The 22,935-nt window shown below is 41.5% G+C and overlaps 1 protein-coding gene across 1 annotated transcript; it reads right to left on the bottom strand.

Annotated features, from left to right (window-relative positions):
* Positions 1-11,514: 11,514 nt before the first annotated feature.
* Snx12 (sorting nexin 12) lies at positions 11,515-21,960 on the bottom strand. Its single transcript, XM_042694893.1, has 4 exons — positions 21,668-21,960; positions 14,098-14,193; positions 12,541-12,665; positions 11,515-12,043 (listed from the first exon to the last, which is right to left on the bottom strand). The coding sequence occupies exons 1-4, from the start codon at positions 21,830-21,832 to the stop codon at positions 11,941-11,943; spliced, it is 489 nt and encodes a 162-aa protein (XP_042550827.1). The 5' UTR covers positions 21,833-21,960; the 3' UTR covers positions 11,515-11,940.
* Between the last annotated feature and the right edge of the window lie 975 nt (positions 21,961-22,935).

Below are 22,935 nucleotides of genomic sequence, written 5' to 3'. Positions count from 1 at the left end.
GCACAGAAAGCAATAGCCATAAAAATAATTTTAGCTAAGCATAACAGTACATGCCTGCAATCTCAGCTCTTGAGAAGCTGAGGCAGGAGAATCATGAGCTTGAGATTAGCCTGACTATGTAGTGAGACTCTATTTCAAAACAAAAAAGATCAATTAGACTTCCCCAAATTTAAATCCCAGTTCATCACAAACAACTATTACAAATATGAACAGGCAAATATAGACTTCAGGAGACATTTGTAAAAGATTCATCTGGCAAAGTATTTGAGACTAAAAAAATATAAAGAGGGCTGGGAAGGTGGCTCAGTGGTAGAACACTTGCCTTGCATGCATGAGGCCCTGGGTTCGATTCCCCAGCACCACTATAAGCAAAAAAAAAAAAAAAAAGCCGGAAGTGGTGGTGTGGCTCAAGTGGTAGAGCACTAGCCTTGAGCTGAAGAGCTGAGGGACAGCGCCCATGCCCAGAGTTCAGGCCCCACTACCGGACCCCCACAAAAAAATATATATATAAAGAACTCGGCTGGGAAGGTGGCTCAGGGGTAGAGTGCTTGCCTCACATGCATGAGGCCCTCTGTATATCACCTTTGCAATAATAATCAAAGCAATTCCTAACAGAAAAAAATACTTATATAGGCACACTTATTTATACTTATATAGATATATAACTTTTCTGAACACTTAAAATACTATTGATGGAAACAAGTTCCAGGAAATGGAAACATGGAGGGTTTTTGGTTGTTGTTACTGTAGTTGGTGGTGTTGGTGGTGTTTGTTTTTGCACTTGGGTTTATTTTCTTTTTTTAGGAGAGTCAAAGGGGAGCACAGACAGGAGGGGAATGAAAAATAAAAAAAGATATATGTGCAAAGAATATATTTGCAGCAGTCAAACATTAAATAAAGTGATGATCCACATATATGATGAGTCGCTGTGCAGCTACTGAAAAGAATGTATTAGTGTTAGTCAGGCACCAATAGCTCACAGCTGTAATTGTAGCTACTCAGGAGGCTGAGATTTGAAGATCATAATTAAAAGCTAAGCCAGGCAGGGAGTTCATAAGACTCTTATCTTCAACTAACCAACAAAAAGCCAGAAGTGAAGGTTGGCTCAAGTGCCAGCCTTGAGCAATATAATTATTTTATCATTTGCTGAATAACTCCTTCTATGTAAAGAACAAATACTATAAATAAAAGATGAAAAAAAAGATATCTACAGTCAAAAACTTTACATGTGAGAAAAGAGAAATAAGGACAAGATCACAAAATAATAGGAAACACAAAACAAGTCTAAGAGGAGAGATATACTGAAAAAAGTTTACTTAAATAAAGTTACACTATCTTCCTGTGGTTGCAAAAACTTTCTAATGTAAAGATACTCACTGTCATCAAATCAAAATAAAAATCTAGTATAACTGATGAAAGTGAACTAAGCAACTCAGGGGCAGTGATGGGAGGGAGGGAATGAGAGAAAGAGGGAACAGCTGACACTAAGCAAAAGGAAGAGGAAAGAAATGTACATATCACCTGATTTGTAAAAAAAAGTTTTACTGTTAAAGGTCATAGAATTCATAAACAATGGAGACTAAGATAATGACTATCATTGTGAAGATTAAAATGTGTTTGTGACTTTAAAAAATATTTTAAAAATCTAGTATAATCTCAACTAAAATCTCCATAAGATTTTCCATGGAGTTAATTGGTTGATTTCAAAAATGTTTTTCAAAATTTTTTTCAAAATTCTTGTCAAGAAATGTTTGAAAATAAGGGAAGATTTTATCATGTTAGAATTTATCACAAGCCAGTCATGGTTGGTATGTACTGGTAGTCCCAGCTAATCTGGGACTGAGGCAGGAGGATCACTTGTGTCTCTAAGTGCTCAAGACCAACCTGGTCAATACACCAAGATAAGATCCCATCTCAAAAAATTATAATGTAGTCATCATCTTCGATGTACCTTATGGGAAAAATGAACTATGTAACTTGAAGGTAGGGACAGTGGGTGGGGAGGATGGAAGAGAATGAAGGGCTAACATTGATTATGAAACACTATAATCTTAACCTGACCTATGGAATTGTAACACCTTTGGACAACTACTTAAGAAGTACCCATTTTCTGGTACTTATTTGTTGAGCTTTCACTTAGTCTTTCTAAAGAATTATAATATCTGAGTTCTCCACAGAGTCTATTGTACTTTAGTTAATTCATTTGTAAACAATTGCATACCACTCAGTTTGTTTACCTAGATTTATAGCTACTACAAATGAGGGAAACCACACAACTTTTGTTCCTCTGTATCTGGCTTGCTTCACTTAATATAACTTTTCCAAGTCTTTCCATTGCCTTATGAATGGTACAATATCATTCTTTCTAATGGATGAGTAAAATTCCATTGTGTATATATAAATCACATTTTCTTGATCCATTCATCCACCCTGGGGCATCTGGACTAATTCCATATCTTGGCTACGGTGAATAGTGCCGCAATGAACATGGCTGTGTCAGTGGCTTTACTGTAGCCTTGTTTGTGTCCTAATGGATAAATGTTCAGGAATGGAATAAGTACCAGGAAATCATAATAATAAGTACCAAGAATTGGGTACTAGGGCTGGGAAAGTGGCTCAGTGGTAGAGTGCTTGCCTAGCATGCATGAAGCCCTGGGTTGAATTCCTCAGCACCACATAAACAGAAAAGGCCAGAAACAGTGCTGTGGCTCAAGTGGTAGAGTGCTAGCCTTGAACAAAAGAAGCTCAAGAGGCAGGGCACCGGTGACTCACGCCTGTAATCCTAGCTACTCAGGAGGCTGAGATCCGAGGATCGCGATTCAAAGCCAGCCCAGGCAGGAAAGTCCATGAAATTCTTATCTCCAATAAACCACCAGAAAACCGGAAGTGGCGCTGTGGCTCAAGTGATAGAGCACTAGCCTTGAACTGAAGGGTCAGGGACAGCACCCAGGCCCAGAGTTCAAGCTCCATGACCAAAAAAATAAAAAAAGCTTAAAGTAGAGCTGTGGCTCAAATGGTAGGGCACGAGCCTTTGAGGATAAAAACTCAGGGATTAAAAAAAAAAGAGTTTAACTCAAGGACAGTACCCAAGCCCTGGGTTCAAGCCCAACAAAACATAGGAAAAACTATATAATCCCAAAACATACTCATCCATGCATGACCATATATATGTACATGGAAAAAAAAATGTATGGAACAAAAGTTGTTTTCACTGTTAATGTAAAATGTGCATACCCTTCAACTCAGTACTCTTCAGAGCCTACTTTAAAGCAATACTTGTATTATGTCCACCAAAAATTTAAAAAGCAAAACAAAGTCTAGAAATACCTTAATCAGTACTTCTCAAACTATCAAAATTTGCAGCCAAGCACTGGTGGCTCACACCTGTAATCTTAGCTACTCAGGAGGCTGAGATCTGAGATCCTGGTTCAAAGCCACCCAGGGAGAAAAGTCAGTAAGACTCTTTTTTTTTTGGGGGGGGGGGTCTGGTCGTGGGGCCTGAACTCTGGGCCTGGGCGCTGTCCCTCAGCTCTTCAACTCAAGGCTAGGACTCTACCACTTGAGCCACAGCGCCACTTCCAGCTTTTTCTTTTTGCTTATATGGTGCTGAGGAATCGAACCCAGGGCCTTGAGCATGCAAGGCAAGCGCTCTACCACTGAGCCACCTTCTCAGCCCCATCAGTAAGACCCTTAATCTCCAATAAACTACTCAAAAAAAAGCCAGAAGTGGGACTGTGGCTCAAGTGGTAGAGCATTAGCCTTGAGTACAAAGAGGCTCAAAGACAGTGCCTAGGCCCTGAGTTCAAGCCCCAGAATTAGGAAGAAAAAACTATCTATGCTGGGCTCCAGTGGTTCCTGCCTGTAATCCTAACTACTCATGGGGCTGAGATCTAAGGATCATAGTTCAAAGCCAGCCTGGGCAGGAAAGCCCATGAGACTCATCTCCAATTAACCCCCAAAAGGCCAGAAGTGGAGCTGTGGCTCAAATGGTAAAGCACTAGCTTTGAAAGAAAATGGTGAAGGGACAGAACCCAGGCCCTGGGTTCAAGCCCCAGTAGCAGGAAGGGCTTGCGGGTGGCATATCTGTGATGCAGGGCCAGATGTTTATTTGGTGGATTTTTTTTTTTGTCAGTCATGGGGCTTGAACTCTGGGCCTGGGTGCTTTCCCTCGGGTCTTCAGCTCAAGGCTAGTGTCTACCTCTTGAGCCACAGCATCACTTCTGGTTTTCTGAGTGGTTTATTGGAGATAAGAGTCTCATATAGACTTTCCTGCCAGGGCTTATTTGGTGAATTTCCAATGCATGGACTGATATTCTTTAGAGAAAAAAAAATTACTAGAAAAGTAAGTGATAATGCATTTAGATATCATGTCCATGTCAAATTTCAAAACTAGTTTAGGGTATTAGTATACATGTGTGCATGCATGCATGAGTATATGTCTATGTGTCTATGTGTCTGTCTGTGTGTATGTATGTGTATGCCAATACTGGGGCTTGAACTCTGGGCATTACAGTCTCACTTAGCCTTTTTGTTCAAGGCTGCTGCTCTACCATTTGAGCCACACCTATACTTCCAGATTTTTGTTAATTAATTAAAGAGTCTCTTAGATTTGTCTTCCTTAGGCTGGCTCTGGACCCCAGTCCTCAGAATTCAGCTTCCTGAGTACCTAGGATTACAGGTGTGAGTCACTGGCATTTGGGTTTACTATAGTTTTTAAATGCATGAACTGGGGTAGTATCTCAGTGGTAGAGAACTTGTGTAGCATCTGCAAGGCCCTAGGTTCAAAATCCTGCACCACAGAAAGTTTTTAAGTGCTTAACCTCAATTGCTTTGTTCATCACTTTGGAGTAGGGTGACTTTGTATTTGGCATCAACCCAGGGAATATAATTTGAATAGCACAGATGTAAATGTCCATCAAAAGGGATGTACAAGTGAGAATTGCCATACAGTCCAGTAATTCCACATCTTGTTATATACTCAAAGGAATTAGAAGCAGAGACTTGAACAGACTGAGATTTACAGCAATATTATTCACAATAACCAAAATGTAGAAATAATCTAAGTAATTCTTATGGACAAACAAAATATGTGTATCAATGGATTATTCCTCCTTTAAAATGAAGACATTTTGATGTGTGCTGCAATACAGATGACCCTAGAAGATATGCTAAGTGAAAGAAATTGGTCACAAAATATTATATAATTACTTTTTTGGTCAATCATGGGGTTTGAACTCCAGGCTGGGGCACTGTACCTGAGCTCATTTTGCTCAAGGTTAGTGGTCTATCACTTTGAGCCACAGTGCCACTTCCTATAATTACACTTATGTGAGGTACCTAAAATTGTCAAGTTGGTAAAAATTGAAAACATAATGGTGATTGCTAGAGGCAGTGAGGAGTTTTTTGAATTTCAGTTTGGAAAGATGAAAAGTTCTTGAAAAGTATGATGGTGATGTCTGCCTAACAATGTAGCTGTGCTTCATGCCACTCAGGTATACATTTTTAAATGGTTGCAGTGGTAAATTTCATATTATACACCTATCTTTATCACAATAATATATAATATACTTCAACCCATAATAGCATAACAGATCAAATGCAGAGCAATATGAGAATTCAGGCTAGGTAGTAGTGGCTCACACCTGTAATCCTAGCCATTTAGGAGGGTGATATCTGATGATCAAGGTTTGAAGCCAGTCTGTGCTAGAAAGCCTGTGAGACTCATCTCTAATTAACTACAAAAAAAGGCAGAAGTGAAGCTGTGGTTCAAATGGTAGAGTTCTAGCCTTGAGCAAAAGAAGCTCAGGGACAGAGCCCAGGCTTGGAGTTCAAGTCTCAGGACTAGCACAAAAAGATGAGAATTTAGAAGTCTCTTTATTAGGTCATTAATGTAACTTGCAAAAAATGACATTTTATCCTTCTCACTGATATTTATTTCTTTGGAAAAGTTGTTATTCATTTTAAAATATTCACATTTACTCACACCTGTAATCCTAGCTACTCAGGAAACTGAGATCTGGGGATCAAGGTTCAAAGCCAGCTCCACAGACAGAGCCAAGAAACTCTTTTCTCTAATTAACCAGTGGATAGTCAGGAAGGGAGGTATGGTTCAAATAATGTAACACCAGCCATGAAAGAACAAGTGCAAGTTTTTAATTTAATTCCCAGTACCAACCCAAAAGAGAGGAAGAAGGAAAGGGGGGGGGGGAGGAAGGAAGGAAGGAAGGGAGAGAGAGAGAGACAGAAAGACAGACAGACAAGCAATCAAATGGGACACCAGTGGCTTACACCTGTGCAATTCTAACTTCTGTGAAAGTTGAGAACTGAGAATTGCTGTTCAAAGCCAGACAGGGAAGGAAAATCCATGATACTCTTATCTCCACTCAAAAGTTATCATCAAGCCAGGCACTGGTGGCTCATTCCTGTAATCCTAGCTACTCAGGAGACTGAGATCTAAGGATCAAGAGTCAAAGCCAGCCAAGACAGGAAAGTCCTTGAGACTCATCTCCAATAAACCACCAGAAAACTGGAAGTGGCGCTGTGGCTCAAGTGGTGGTATGCTAGCCTTGAGTTGAAGAGCTAAGGGATAGGGCCCAGGACCAGAGTTCAAGCCCCATAACCAACCAAAAAAAAAAGTCTTAACCACCTGAAAATCCGTAGTGGAGCTGAGTAGTGGTAGAGCACCAGCCTTGACAGAAAAAAAAAAAAAACTAAGGGACAGTGCCTAGACCATGAGTTCAAACTCCAATACCAGCAAACACAAAACTTTAAAAATTAAGAAAATGAGTTTAAGTCTATTTACACTGAGGAAATTACCTGTCTACGACTCAGGTTGTGAGGGCCAATGGATTCAGTACAGTGGTTCTCTAGTTGATCAACCTGGGAAGGTGTATGGAGTGAAATTGTACAATAGAGGATATACCTGACCGAAATAGTAACCATGTAAATGGCGAAAGTTTCTGGATCTGACATTTCCTGTTCCCTCTCAGGAACTTAATACAGAGATTTAATTCAAAGAAGATCTTCACAGCCACAAAGTGGCAGCTTCTAAGCATCTCCAGATTCTCCAGCAGCTCTTACTGCCGTGGTCTTTCCTGTTACCACCATGAATCTCAAATCCCGTGGTGATGCTGATGTTGACACGATGGGTATCACCGTAATGCCCCATTCCCTAGCCCCCTATCCCAGCTCCCTAAGCCAAGACCTCAATGGCCAAATCAGGAGGAAGACTTCAGGCTGGACCTCTGTAGCTGCCAGAAAATCTACTATAATGTGAGACAGGTTAGGCGGGAACCGTTACTAAATCAGCCATACAAGCGCCAAAGAAAATGGCTGATAGCTTCAGGAAATATTGAGCTGGTCCTCGGCTTTCAAAATTGCCATTGGTCTCTCTTTCCAGGAAATAAGCAGGAACCCCTATGGCCTGCCTCTTAAGAAGCCAATTAGGAGAGGGTATGTTTCCCACTGCTACCAACTGAATATTTGTTGGTTCATTTCTGACTGACATGTGGACCAACCAGAGAGCTAATATCTTGCAATTTAGCCCATTTAACTCACCATCTCAGTCTTGGCCCCTATCTTTTTTTATATTAATAAGTTTTTGGGGTTTTTTTTTTTGGTCGGTCGTGGGGCTTGAACTCGGGGCTTGGGCGCTGTCCCTGTGCTCTTTAGCTCAAGGCTAGCACTTCCTGGCCCCTACCTTTATTCCCTCCCTGCTTGGAATTTAAGATTTGGATTTGGGCTGGGAATGTGACTTAGTGCTAGAGTGCTTGCCTAGCATGCATGAAGACCTGAATTCAATTCCTCAGTACCACATAAACAGAAAAAGCTGGAAGTGGTGCTGTAGCTCAAGTGGTAGAGTGCTAGCCTTGAGCAATAGAAGCTCAGGGACAGTGCCCAGGCCCTGAGTTCAAGCCCCAGTACTGGCAAAAAAAAAAAAAAAGATTTGGATCCAAAATAATCAAAGAGGAAGTCCAAGCTAAAGAGACTGTAGCCTCAAAAATCAAAGTTAGGTTTTCCCAGGTCTGCTTGTCAGTCTTGCTCTGGTCTTGGCTGAAAGTAATGCCAATGTGGGAAAAGAAATGAATGGTCATGGGACTGCCTCAGATGAAGTGTCTAGCTAAGTGTTTCATTTCCCTCCAAATAAGTGAAGTACTATATTTTTTGTATAAGCAAGGCAAAAGAGATAAGAGGAATGAGAGGTTGGTGAGTGGTCAGGAAGGGACTAGCAGAGAACAAGCTAAATTAGTCCCAAAGAGTTTATATTTTAAAAGTAAACTTTGAATACTATGATGTATAAATGGAAATAACAACCACCTATCCTTCAAGCTATGATTAAAAGTTTTATCCAGTTTTAAGCTCTATGACTTAGGGACATGTGAGGATCTTGGAGAGATTTCAAAAGTATAAAGGTAAAAGGGTTAAAAAATGAGACAAGTGAGGAAAATTTAGAACTGCTATTGTGTCTAAGAGAATATCATGGGTGACTCAACAACCCTCAAGGATATGAAGAAATATCCATTCCAGTGAGCAGCTGGTCTGCATTTCCACAGCACAAAGTAATTTTACTTAAATTATTACCCCAGATATTTCAACATAGAAGCATCTACCTACGATACCTATGATACAAAAGCTCCTGAGAAGCCTGCTGTTGTTTACCTCTCCCACTTTTACTAGCTTAACTCCTAATCTTAAAGAATGGGACAAGGTCGATAAGGCATCTTTGGAATGTGAAAATATAGAGTTTTTTTAGGTATAGCTATGTATAAAATGTTTTGTTAGCCTGTCTCTCAGATTCCAGTATAAGATTGAGCCCTTCTGTGCTATGAATAAGGAGGATTCATTAGTAGTAAATATTTAGATTTGAGTGTAAACTTTAATTCCTTATGAAAGAAAACTATGCTTTGCCTCAAAATAGATGGATAAGACAGCTTGGATTTACAGTCCTTGCAAGACCTAGTTACTTTGTTAAAATGGCCAATTTCACTCCAAAGAGAAGGAATTTAACTGGTCTGATACTAAAAGAGAGAAATGAAAAAAGACTGGATAATTAACCAGGTAAGTCTGGGCATCTTATCTGAAGTTGTCTCTGGCATATTTTATCTGGTATAGAAATCTCTTTTATTCCAGATTATGCAGAAAGAGAATGCACTTGTATTTTACTAAAACCAGCCACCCTACCCAAAGCTAGCTTTTATCACAGAGCTGGGCATACAAAACTTAACTAGCATTTGTTAAACAAATGTCATCTGACCAAACCTTTGGTAATACTTTATTTCATAGCTACTTTTTCTAGAATCTCCTGTCCATTTTCTAATACCGCTGCCTAAAAAGGCTGTATCTCTTTCTTCTTCCTTTCCTTTGTTTCATAGTAACAGCTATTTTTTCTCATTCCCCCAGATCTCTTTGGTCATCTCATTCCTCACCTACCAAAAGTCTCTTAACTTCCTTAGTGTAGCTATCCCTCTTCTACTTAGTACCAAATACTGCTGTTAAGTCATCTTAATTTCCTTATTGTTTGGACACATCATGTTTTATATCTTCTTTTTCATACTGAACTTGCTTTAATTTTCCAAATGATGAAATGCCTACCCCCCTCATTCCAACCTTTCCCAAAACCACCTCTGTGTAAAACATCATTTCAGAATACATTGGTCAGATGAAAATATCAACTCATCAAAAGTTTCGGAGAGATCACCCACTTTTCTGTGTACACCAAATCAGTTTGAAAAATAACAAAATGTCAACATTTTGAAAGAACAGGGTCTGTTGGTGGTGTGTGGGTGTGTCAGAGGATGAGTGTGTTATGTACACATATTATATACATATACAAACATGTATAATATGAACATATTCCATCCAAATTAGCACAAGTCTGCAACTCAAAACCAAATATGCTAAATGTGATCCAAACCACAGGTACTGTATGTATGGCTGCTTCCTGTGAGCAGATGCTTTACAGTTGTGTCAAAGTCAATTGCAAGATGCAAATAAAGAATAGATACATAATAATCACAATAGACAGGATCTACTTTTTTTGTAATGTCAATGCAAAACTTACTTTTCATCTCAAGACACTGGCCATGTTATATGACTTATGCACAATACCCAGCATTTCCACAACACTAAGAAATATTAAATTTACAACTTAAGGAGAAAAACAGAGGCTTGCTTCACAGTGGTTTAATATGAACAGAGTTGAATATGACATTGTCTGACAGAAGAACAGTTTGCTGAATAAAAGCCCTAAATCAGAGTATATATACATAGCAGAGATGGGGCCTTAGACTCTCAGCATTTGTGCACAATGAAAAGAGGAATTTTTTTTTTAAAAAGTCTGTAACAGAGGATACAAATCATAAAGGCAGCAACAACGCCAACACTGGTGAGGTGGGAAAGGGAGCAGAGCGCCTCTCTCTAGCAGCTGCTTAGCCTCTGGCATAGGCTCAGCAGCTGGAGAGATGATCTGTTTCATAGAACCTCAATATTTAGATGGGTTCCAAATCCTACATCAAAACCCAATCCTAATCTCTCTGACCAGGGTCACATCAGAATCAGCAACCCTTTCCCCCAGAAACTACACCAATACCTGATAGAGAGTCTAAGCAAAGAGCCCCAACCTTCACATGGCACCAAAAGTTTACTTGCTCTCATCTCACCACTTTGATGGATAGCATGCCCCAGCAAACAAACCACTCCCAAACACAAGTCTAGGATAAATACCAGTCTCAACTAGCTGCTTTAGCCTTTGTAAAATTTAGGAAATCCATGCCCAGGTGCTAGCCTGAGTTCAGGTTCTGGGGACAAGGCTGGAGTTCCATGGGAAACAAGTGCAGGCAGTTCAATAACCCTGTGACCAAGCTGGGGAGGGCAGCTAATAACTCTGGCCCCCGAGCCCCATTCAACAGCGCAAAAGTGCTTAGAAGAAATCAAGAGACTGTGTGGTTTGTTTGTGTGCTTCGGCCCTTGGGAGAGCACTAAAGGGATGGAGAAAGGGAGAATGGAAGGAGGAAAATGGTGAAGTCCTTCCCTCCCATCCTAGAACATGATCTGCTCCCACCATTCAGGGATCACCTGACAGTGATGAGTTATCTCCACCCCTCAATCCATCAAACCCACAAAGCTAACCCCTAAAATAGAAAGGGCTTGGAAAGGAAGAACTGTTGGTCCATATTTACTCACCCACTAGTGAGGAAAACTAGGCAGCCAGAGTAGGGAGCCACAAAGGGAGGAGGGCTAGGCAATAGGAGCTCCCCTACTGCCCTATGGCTTTCTTCTGACTCTGTAGCAGCCATGATGAGGGGGCCCAGGAAACCCGCACACCTTGTTCTACACAACAGACTGCTTAAATTCTAGTATAACTGCCATGGAAAGCAACATGGGAGAAAGGTAAAGCAGCAAAATAAACTCGAGAAAACTGGGAGCAGGCCTAAAGGAAACAAGGAAAGCCTTAGGGTCTCTACCACCTTCTCAAAAAGGAAAACATTCATGCAGGTAGGAAAGGCAGGGTTTCTGTTTTTGTTTTGTTTCTCCCTGCTCAGCGGTCCTGGTTAAACCTAAGAGTAAGAAAAAAATCCCCTGGACTTGCAGCATCAGTATGTATACAAGTGCTTTCCAGCAAAGCCCCCCTCCCCCCCCCCCCCCCCCGTTAGCCAACTGGCATGGGTAAATACCCCCAAAGTTGCCTTCCAGTCCAACTCCCCACCCACCCCCCAATCCCAAGCAAAGAGCAACTGCCTGTGGTTTCCCACCTCTCCTCAGAGAAGAGGATCCTAGCAGAGTGCCCACATGGTATAGTCAGGTACCAAGGGGCACAATGCCAGACAGTCTATCAGGCCAAGGGATGGGTAGCCAACTTCAGATCAAAGAGAGAGAGAGGCTTAGTGTAAAAACCAATGTCATTTCAGCAGGAAAGTAGAGGGCAAGTGGTGACAGGGGCTTCTACTGGCGCACCTTCCCAGGGACGTAGTTCCTGTCAATTGCCTCTTCCTGCAGGAACATGTGTAGGCAGCGTTCATTCTGAGCCAGTGGGTGCCCGGCAATTCTATAAAGAGACAAGATACTTATCAGTAGTATAACTATCAGATGGACAGCAGTTTGGAGTTGGGAGTAAAGACAAGGTCAGACCTAAGGATTGAGCCATTAGAGGACAGAGCAGTGAGGTACCACCTAAAACCTAATATTATATAGAGGAAGGAGGATTGAAGGACAAGGGAGGGGAGTCCATAGATAAAAGCATTAGCATGCATTGCTCTCTCAGGATCAGACATCCAAGACCAGCACTCAAAGGTATGGAGTTTTACTATCTACTCAGTCCAACACACAATCAGAACCACAGGACAGTATCCACTATGAAAAAATGGGAGGGACAAAGACTGAGGAAGACAAGTATCCTGACAGAGAATGTAGCTCACAGGTAGAATGTTTGCCTAGCATGTGCAAGATAATTTAGTAACCAGCATACCACACACACAGACACACACACACACACATAGTACAATGGCAAACGTAGCAAGTGGAGCCTCCAGGAACTTGGCTTACTTATTAATAAACTGTTCAAGGCCCTGCCTCCTTTCTTCAATGAATGACTCCTCAAAGATCCCTTCATCTCCTCTGAAAGGGAGCTGCCGCTTCAAAGCTTTCCCAGGCAGTGGTGGTACTACAATCTGCAAAAAGACACAAATTATCAGCCATGTAGGAGAGGAGAAGAAAGGGAATGAGACTGTAAATTCCTGTACAGCTAGTGATAAGAGGGGGGTGAGACTGATTTTAATACATTGTAAACGTGTGGAAAGAGAACAATGAAATCTTCCCCTTACATTATAACTAATGAAAGCAAATTTGAAAAAAAATCTCTAGATACCTAATTTCTTATTAGGCTATGTACATACCATTCACCCTATCCTATGGTCAGCAACTTTCAAGAACTAAGATCTTAGAAGATAACCAGGATAATTCAGACTGATCCAATTCAGTCTCAAAAGAAAGGAAATAGCTAGGTGCTGGTATCCCACACCTATAATCCTACTAGTCTGGAAACCAGCTAGTCAGGAAGCCAAGATCTGAGGATTGAAATTCAAAGTAGGAAAGTCCATGACACTCTTATTTCCAATTATGCACCAAAAAAGCTGGAAGTAGAGCTGTGGCTTAAGTAGTAGAGCACCAGCCTTGAGCAAGAAAGCTCAAAGTTATCGAAATGAATTCCAGGAAATGGAAACAAGAGGGTTTTTTTCCTTTGAAAAAAACAGAAGTTCAGGGACAACACGTAGGCCCTGAATTCAAGCCCTAGGATTGACCAAAAAAAGAAAAAGAAAGGAAATAAACTTCAACTAACCTTCACTTTCCTTAATAATCTACTACCATTCAAAAATTTAGCTAGACCTTTGCTGACACTCTTTCCTTCTTGTTGCACCTATTGGACTTAAACTGTAATAAGACTTTACTAGCTACTAAGGGAAGTAATACCTAAAAAATATCCTAGGCATACACCGCCACACATGACCCCAGTCACTGCCATAGGCAATGTATCCTCAGCGTCTTCAGGCATTGCCTTTAAAGTAGGCAAACTGTATATATAATTCCACTTGAGATGTAAAATACCCCCAGGGAATTTGGAGACTTAGTAAAAGGGAAAAAAAGAGGATGTAGTTATTAATAAAGTTTATAACAATTTAAAAAACTGTCCTAACTTACCTCTTTCAAGTTTCAAAGTGTATGCCCCAGATTCAATATATTGGAATTTGGTAAATGTGTGATCATCTTCTCTTCCATACAAGCTTTTACAGACTGTGATTTTGTTTTTATTTTTTTGCCCATCATGGGCAAAAGATATTCAGGGCCTAGATACTATCCCTGAGCTGTTTTGCTCAAGGCTAGTGCTCTACTACTTTAAGCCAAAGCTCTACTTCTGGCTTTTGGAGTGGTTAGTTGGAGATAGAGTCTCACAGATTTTCCTGCCCAGGCTGGCTTCAAATCACAATCTTCAGATCTCACAGCCTCTTGAGTAGCTAGGATTGAGCCATCAATGATCAGCCAGACTGTAACATCTTCTCAGCAAATGTGTATTTCTTACTCCAAGGGGAACTACAAAAACTATACCTTACTATCTCGCTCCAGTTCATTTTTCAGCCACTCAAAGTCACTGTAGCGCCGCCGTACACAGGACTCTTTCAGTTTGAAGATAGGTAGATTTGTCTACAGTAAAGAAAGAAATGAGAAATGGTAAATAATATTCAACCCAGGGGTGGCCACCTATTAGAACCACTGTATAGATTTTAATGAAGAAATAGCTCCTATAGGTCTGGAGATATAGTTCAGTGGTTTTTTAAAAAAAGCCAGGTGCTGGTGGTCACACCTATAATCCTAGCTACTCGGGAGGCTGAGATCTGATCATCACAATTTGAAGCCAGCCCAGGCAGAAAAGTCCCTGAGACACTCTTATCTCCAATTAACTACTCAAAAACCAGAAGTGGTGCTGTGGTAGAGCGCTAGCCTTAAGCACAGAGGCTCAAGGACAGCGCCCAGGTCCTGAGTTCAAGTCCCACAACCAACAACAACAAAAACTTAGCTAGAATATGGGAGACCCTGGACTTGATCTCAGCACCACAAACAAACAAAAAATTAGCTTCCATGGATGATGTCCCTACAACCCATTCAAAAAGCACCAGATGAGTGTCATCATTACCATAAACCCAATCATGTCACAAATGGTTGTAAGTCCCTTGTTGGGTGCTGGTGGCTCACATCTGTAATCCTAGTTACTCAAAAGGCTGAGATCTCAGAATTCAAGTTCAAATCAGGGTGGGGGGGAGTCTGTCAGATTATTATCTCTAATCAACCACCAAAAAGTAGGGAGTGAAGGTGTGGCTCAAGTGGTAGAGTGCTACCTTTAAGCAAAAACAAAAACAAGAACTGAGAACTGGTGGCTCAGGTTTGCAATCCAAGCTACTTAGGAGGCTGAGATGTGAAGATTCTAGTTCAAAGCCAGCGGGGACAGTTAAGTCCCCAATTAATCAGCTGTGGCTCAACAGGTAGCTCAACAGGTAGAGCACTACCCTTGAGCAAAAAAAGGAAAGGGACAATGCCCAAGCCCTGAGTTCAAGCCCCAGGACCAGCGCGCGCGCGCACACACACACACACACACACACACACAAGTCCCTTTGTAGCACTGGGGGTATGTGGCTAAGTGGTAGCACATCTGGTTCCATTGCTAACAATGAAAAAAAGCCTCCCTTGCTGCTTAGAACTATCCCACAAATAGACTCGTCATGTGCAAATATGTGTATAAAGAATTTTCACTATATTATAATAATGCCTATCAATAGAAAATTGGATAAATAAACTATAGTATACCTATATAGTGGGATACTATATAATGAAGAATGTGAAATATCTACGTACACCAGTATGGAAAGATATTAAGTGGGTAAAATCAAGTGCAGAATAGTGTGTGTGTGTATGAGTGTACATGTGTATGTTCATTATAAGCTTGCCTGTATGTGGATATAGGTGTATGTACTTAATCTAATAATATTTATGAAGATACTAGTAATAGTGACTGACTTTGAAGAGTAAGACCAGACAAAAGAAAGAAAGACATTGTTCATTGTACAACTTACCACAGACACATAATTACATTTTTTGTCTGTTGTGGGGCCTGTCTGAACTCTGGGCCTGGGCTCTATCCTTCAGCTCTTCAGCTCAAGGCTAGTACTCTACCACTTGAGCCACAACACCACTTCCAGTTTTCTGGTAATTTATTAGAGGTAAGAGTCTCATGGACTTTCCTGCCTGGGATGGCTTTGAACCATGATCCTCATATCTCAGCCATTTTTTCGTTCTTTTGACTTTCCTTTGCAATACTTGGGAATGAGCTCAGGCTCTCATGCTTGCTATACAAGTGTTCTTCTATTGAGTCTTGTCTCCAGCCCTCACATGATATTTTTTTATTAAAATAGTGACCAGTGAGACAGGAAGGTGATAAATTTCAGGCCAGCCTGGGCTACACAGCCAAACCTCGTCTCAAAAAAAAAAAAAAAGAAAGTAAGAAAGAAAGAAAGAGATAAACACCTCCAAGCTATGCTTCATTCTGTTTTTCCTTCAGATTCTTTCCATTCTTGAAGTCCTAGCTCAACTTCTCATTTCATCCAAAACATCGTTCCTTACAACACCAGCTGGATATTATGGCCTACCTCCCCCAAACCACTCTTACATTTACACTTTAATACTGCTTGACATGGTATTGAATTTGGGGTGTTTTTTTTCTTGGCACTAAGGCTCGAACCCAGAGCCCCAGGAACTCCAACTTAGCTCTGTTTTTGTCGGTTGTGGGGCTTGAACTCTGGGTCTGGGCACCATCCCTGAGCTCTTCAGCACAAGGCTAGTGCTCTACCACTTGAGCCACAGCACCACTTCTGGTTTTCTGGTAGTTAATGGGAGATAAGTCTCATGGACTTTTCTGCCAGGGCTGGCTTTGAACTGTGATCCTCAGATATCAGTCTCCTGAGCAGCTAAGATGATAGGCGTGAGCCACCAGCGCCCAGCATCAAACAGCTTTTTTGCTCAAGGCTCTACCACTTGTCCCACAGCTCCACTTTCACTTTTTGGTGGTTAACTAAAGACAAGAGTCTCATAGACTTTTATGCCAAGGCTAACTTCAAACCTCAATCCTCAGATCTCGGCCTAAATAGCTGGGACTATAAGAGTCAGCCACCAGCACCTACTAGGTTTTTAAAATATTACTGTAGCCAGATGCTGGTGGCTCAACCCTGTAATCCAAGCTACTTAAGAGGCACAGATCTGAGGATTGTGGTTCAAAGCCAGCTTGGCAAAAAAGTCCATGAGACTCTTTTCTCCAAAAACCACTAGAAAATCAGAAGTGGCATTGTGGCTCAAAGTGATAGAATGCTAGGCTTGAGCAAAAGAGCTCAGGGACACCACCCAGGCCCAGAGTTCAAGCCCCACAACTGACAAAAACAAAAAACACTACTATAATATGCAGTTTGTTTTGTCTACCTAACTACTCAAGATCTCATCAAATCAAGAACCATGACAATGTCTAAATTACCAAAATGCAAAGTTATCAATACTCAATTACTTAATAGTGATCCTATATATCTTATTCTTCCCTTACCTGCAAAAGGAAAAATTAATAGCCATTACATAAGTTGGCTGACAATAGTTTACTTCAGATATAAATGACTTATTTTCACATATTAAACACTGAGATGATATCTTAGGCTCTAGTGAAAAGAGGAACGAACCTCTGGCAAACAAAAAGCCCTGATTTGCAGTCCTGTCTAAAAGTTCTAAATAGAAATGCCCTACCACCTGTATTAATACAAACAATATTTCCTGCCAGACAATTCAGAGCTATGGATGGGTAACAAAAGAAATTAGTAATTTTTTTGTTTTTGTTTTTTGCTCGGTCATGGGGCTTGAACTCTGGGCCTGGGCACTGTCCCTCAGCTCTTCAGCTCAAGGCAAGCACGCTACTACTTGAACCACAACACCACGTCTGGTTTTCAGGTGGTTAATTGGAGATAAGAGTCTCACAGACATTTCTGCCTGGGCTGGCTTCGAATCACAAACCTCAGATCTCAGCCTCCTGAGTAGCTAGAATTATAGGCATGAGCCACTGGCACCCAGCTAAAAAATTTGATTTTTTTCCTTTGTCTATACTGCCTCTTGGCAAGAGAAGAGCATCTTGGAGCTCTGTTGGAGATTCATAGATTCTTCAGTTCATCAAGCTTTACATTCCTCAATTCTGAATATCAACTTTTCAGGATCCAGTTCTGATATAGGCCATCAAAAGCTAAATAAGGGCTGGGAATGTGGCTTAGTGGTAGAGTGCTTGCCTAGCATACATGAAGCCCTGGATTCAATTCCTCAGTACCACATAAACAGAAAAAGCCAGAAGTGGTGATGTGGCTCAAGAGGTAGAGTACTAGCCTTGAGCAAAAGAAGTTCAGGGACAGTGCCCAGGCCCTGAGTTTAAGCCCCAGGACTGACCAAAAAAAAAAAAAAAAAGCTAAATAACTAGCTGGGCACTGGTGGCTCATGCCTATAATCCTAGCTAGTCAGGAGGCTAAGATCTGAGGATCACAGTTTAAAGCCAGCCTGGGCAAAAAAGTTGTGAGACTCACCTCCAATTAACCACCAGAAAGGCAAAAGTGGAGCAGTGCTAGTGGTAAAGTGATGGCCAGGAACAAAAAATGATCAGAGGCAGAGCCTAAGCCCTGAGTTCAAGACCAGGACTCACACACTCATACACACACTCACTCACACACACACACACACACACACACACACACACACACACACACACACAACTAGCCAGTTGACCTTAGTTACAACCTACACAGGATCCTCAAGGTCCAAGGAATGTTCATGGTTGAAATGCAGTGAGATACATGTAAAATAGTATTTTATCATTGAAACTGTTCTTTAAAAGAATAAACAAGAAACTGGAAACAGTGGTTACTTAAGAAAAGAGAATCTCTGGAGGAAAAGGATGGAGAAAGATTTTACAGCATACCTTCTGTAATATTTGCACGTACTAACTGTTCAAAATCATCGTTATAGAAAAATTCTCAGAATTCCAGAAGAGGAAAAAAGCCCTTTAGTATCAAGTGATTCTAGATGTCTATCAGGGTTCATTGCATATACTGGGATCCCTAAACAGTCGGACCTCTATTATTATTAGGCTTTCACAGAAACTAAGAAAAGACCAACTAAAAGAAAAAAAATATTAAGTAGATTCTTAGACACAGACAGATCAATCACTGTCATTTTGTGTATTACTTTGACCCACAAAAATGCTATTGTTTCCCTTCATCCTCAAGATGGTGACAATAATGGCCTTTCATCTCAGTCACCTAAAAAAGAGACTATTACACATTAGGATAGCCCCTGAGCATCAAGCTAGAAATCATATCAAGAAGCCAGAATTGAGGATCCGCTCTGACCAAAACAAAACAAAAAGGAGCAAAGGTGAAGTCCACAGGAAACTAACACATGTAACATATACATATACATACATATATATATATATATATATATATATATATATATATATATATTCACGTGAGGTCACCGTGACACTTCTCCAATTCCCCCACAATGGAGGTAGGATTACTTCTTGAGCAAAATGAAACAGAATAGTTTCAGCAATATTTAGTCTGTGCAGGTAGGGGTTTGAGTCAATAGTAGATGGTGTATGTGGCAAGCATGAAGCCTGAAGTTCAATCCTGAGCACCACATACACACACACACACACACACACACACACACACACACACACACACACACACACACACACACACGCACACACACACACACACACACAGTTTAGCAATGTTCCCCAAAATGGAGTTTGGTAAAAATACTAAAAGCCTACACAGCCATATAAATGAATGCAAACAATACAAAAGTAACAAAACTCACAGAAAAAGGAACTTCCATGAACTTTTACCACCATTATACAATTGGAAATCATGGGAAAGGGCTGATGAAAGAAAGCTTCATGTAAGTTTTGCACACTCAAGATCTGCAACCAATCCTTGACACTTAGTAGACAATATGTTGGTTCAAGAATACTTGAAGTGGGCTGGGAAGGTGGCTCAGTGGTAGAGTGCTTGCCTTGCATGCCTGAGGCCCTGGGTTCGATTCCTCAGCACCACATAAGCAAAATGAAAAAAGCCGGAAGTGGCGCTATGGCTCAAGTGGTAGAGCGCTAACCTTGAGCTGAAGAGCTGAGGGACAGCACCCAGGCCCAGAGTTAAGACCCCACAACTGGACCAAAAAAAAAAAAATACTTGAAGTACAAAGCTATTTCATTCACAATCCCTGAGACTTTTAGAGAACATTAATGTCTCCAAAACAGCACAGCAGAGAGTTATACACTGAACTTTTGCCCAGGCTCCTTTAGGTAATTTAAGTTCTCCACTTCTAACAGTTCCCTGCTTTTATCATACTTTGAAGGACCTAAATTCCATACTTCTCCAAAGAGAGGATTTCAGATAACTCTTAGCTATGTGTAAGACAAATGTTTCTCATGTTTTGCTATTCACTTTTCTTTCTTCAATTTGGACTTTTGCTCAACTTGAATTTGGACCTCATCACTAAATGAGATTTCAAAGCACAGATGAGAGATAATACTCTTCCATTCAATTCATTCAGTAGAAAATGAAAACACTGGGCTGGAAAGGCGGTAGTATGGTTGCCTTGCATGCATGAGGCCCTGGGTTCGATTCCTCAGCACCATATAAGCAGAAAAAGCTGGAAGTGGCACTATGCCTCCAAGTGGTAGAGTGCTAGCCTTGAGCTGAAAAGCTGAGGGACAGTGCCCAGGCCTCATGACCGACAAAAAAAAAAAAAAAAACCCACTATATATATTTACTCTTTTAGGTCTTCAATGATGCTTGAGCAGGATGTATGTTATCCATAGAGAAAATCCTGGCTTGCTAACCTGAGAAGCAAATGTAAGAAAAACTAGAAAATGGTGCTTTCATTTCTTAACCTATAACCAGTTCAACTAAGGAAAAAATCTGCAAACTATGTATTCTATCTACACAGTCCATCCTTGTACTGTGGACTAAGCACTAGAGAATAAAGTCCTCTGTAGTGCACACTGGAAGAAGCCACTCCTTGTGCAGTACTGAAATATCATGGATTAAGGTATGTACAGACCAGGGACAGAATCCAAAAGGTTAATCTGGAATGGAAAAGTCAAATGGTTCTTCATATACAGAAAATCCAAGTAAGAGCTAGTAACTCCTGAAATAAACATTCTAAATACTTCAAATCTAAAGGATCAGCACATGATGAGAGCAGCAACTGACAATCCGCCAAGTTCAGTGCAGGGCCAGTTTTCGGTGAAATACAGCCATTGTGGTACCTGAGGAAACTTAAGCATAAAATATTTCTCTCATGATGGACTGGGTGACATTGATGAAGATGTATTGTACTCATAATTTGGCTTGTTGATTTGAAACTCCTTTATAGAACTACTTAAAATGTGTATTAAAGTACATAAGTAAAATAGTTCTCTCCTTTAGATGTTAATTCAAGGAAGTACTCAGTTTCAAGGAGACTCCTTTTCTATTTCGGCCCCCACAAACCCACTGTTTTCCTTTCCTGGAGTCTAAGTTCCCTTTAACCTAGAGGCATTGCTTAACTGTATCATCCCAGAAAGGCCTCACTGGGAAGAACCTGGGCCTTCCTGCCCTCCCTCTTTAGACTAGCCAGTGTAACCTAGTTTAGTTATGAGCCCGGTAATATGTCGCCGTGGCTTTCCATCCCCCATCCCCAGCCCTTTTCCACCCTCCCTTTCCTTACTTCTATCAGTCATGACTCCTATCTACTTGAATTCCTCACTAATCTTTGTCCATCTTCCCCACCCGGTCCAGCCATGCTTCACTTCTTTCTCATGGGAACTTGTTTTTCGTCAAAGCCCCCACCGTATGTTGGCCCCCTGTGGAGTTTTTTTGTATCCTCGGGCCACAGATGAGTCTGAAGACCTCTCGCCAAACGTAGTAAGTCCCTAACTCCCAAATGACCCCTTCAGGCGTCTTCTCCGTGATTAGTTGTCCCCATAGCAGCCTGACCCACCCCCACTTCACCCCCCCCCCCGTCCTCCCTCAGCTGTCTCCCTCACCCCGTGACTCACCCGCATGCGAACCTCATAGGTGGTGAAGCGCGCGCGGCCCACGCCCACTGTCTGTGGATTAAAGATGTCGATCTCCAGGAAGTTACTTGGCGGCCCATAAGCATCAGTCAGGTCCTGCGGCTTCGAGTTAAGGCGCCGAGTGTCAGCTACAGCCGTGTCCGACATCTTTCCGAAGGAGAGACCCGGACCCGGGAAGGGGGGGGGGGAACAGAGGCCAGAGGCAAGAGCGCGCACGGCCCCTCCCGCTAGCAAAATAACCAGCCAACCCACAGATGGCGGCGGCGCGCACGCGCAGGCGCGCCCACACAGCTGCGCATGCGCCTGCCGCCGGGCTGGGGCCCTGCGCGCTGAATAATGACTTAGCTGAGGGCTGCACGCCACGTACAGAGGAAACCTCATCCAGGCTTCCGGGTAGTGGTGGTGGCTGCCCTGGAACCTGCATCTCCAATGCACACCATCCAATACCCACAGAAGCACCACAGGCAGTCTCCGCCAATCCTCACTGCTCAACACAAGAAATAGTCTCCGAAAGTCTATCAATCAGTCCTGGGCACTGCCCAGCAAGGAAGAACCTTGCTGTGATAGGCCAAGGCCCGGTGACCTGAATTAATCGCAGTTTTCCGCGAAAATAGAAGGGTGGTCTCTGCATGGGGGCTTCCAACAATAGTACTAAAAACCTAGAATGCAAGCCTGCCATCCGTGCCAGTAACAGTTTAAATTCATTCCTCCGCAATTGAACTCTCAACACTACATAGGGTGCCAGAAAAGCCACGAACTAGAATGTAATAAACAAAGTTGACTTCTTGTTCTCGCTTTTCAAGAAAACTAGACATATCTTCGTTCTTCACAGGTCGCCACTTAAAAACTAACTCCAGGAAATACAGTACTACATTTCTCAGCAAATTTGAGATCATTTATTTCACACCTTTTACTTCTATCTTGCATAACTCCAAAATTGGCAATGTTCTGAGGTTACTGCAACCCATAATGGACATATAATACATATCTACATTAGAACATCTAATAAAATACTAAGGTTTATACATACCCCACACTAAAGGGTAAACAAATGGTAATTTCATTTCATCCTTCCTCATCCCTTCACCTGCTCTAAGCTCAAAAATATATTTCCATTGTCACCGATGCCTGAAACTCTTTAACAATAAAACATAAAGCTGCGTTCACAATTAAGTTACTTAATTCCACTTAACTGATATCTACAAAACAAATACTTATGTGCTACGAACTAAATACCTAGAGTTAAATAA

This window comes from Dipodomys spectabilis, unplaced genomic scaffold (genome assembly GCF_019054845.1).
Source record: "Dipodomys spectabilis isolate Male_0828 unplaced genomic scaffold, ASM1905484v1 ptg000176l, whole genome shotgun sequence".
Taxonomy (NCBI): Eukaryota; Metazoa; Chordata; class Mammalia; order Rodentia; family Heteromyidae; genus Dipodomys; species Dipodomys spectabilis.
The sequence above is the reverse complement of the archived record's forward strand: the minus strand, read 5'-3'. Positions and strand labels throughout refer to the sequence as shown.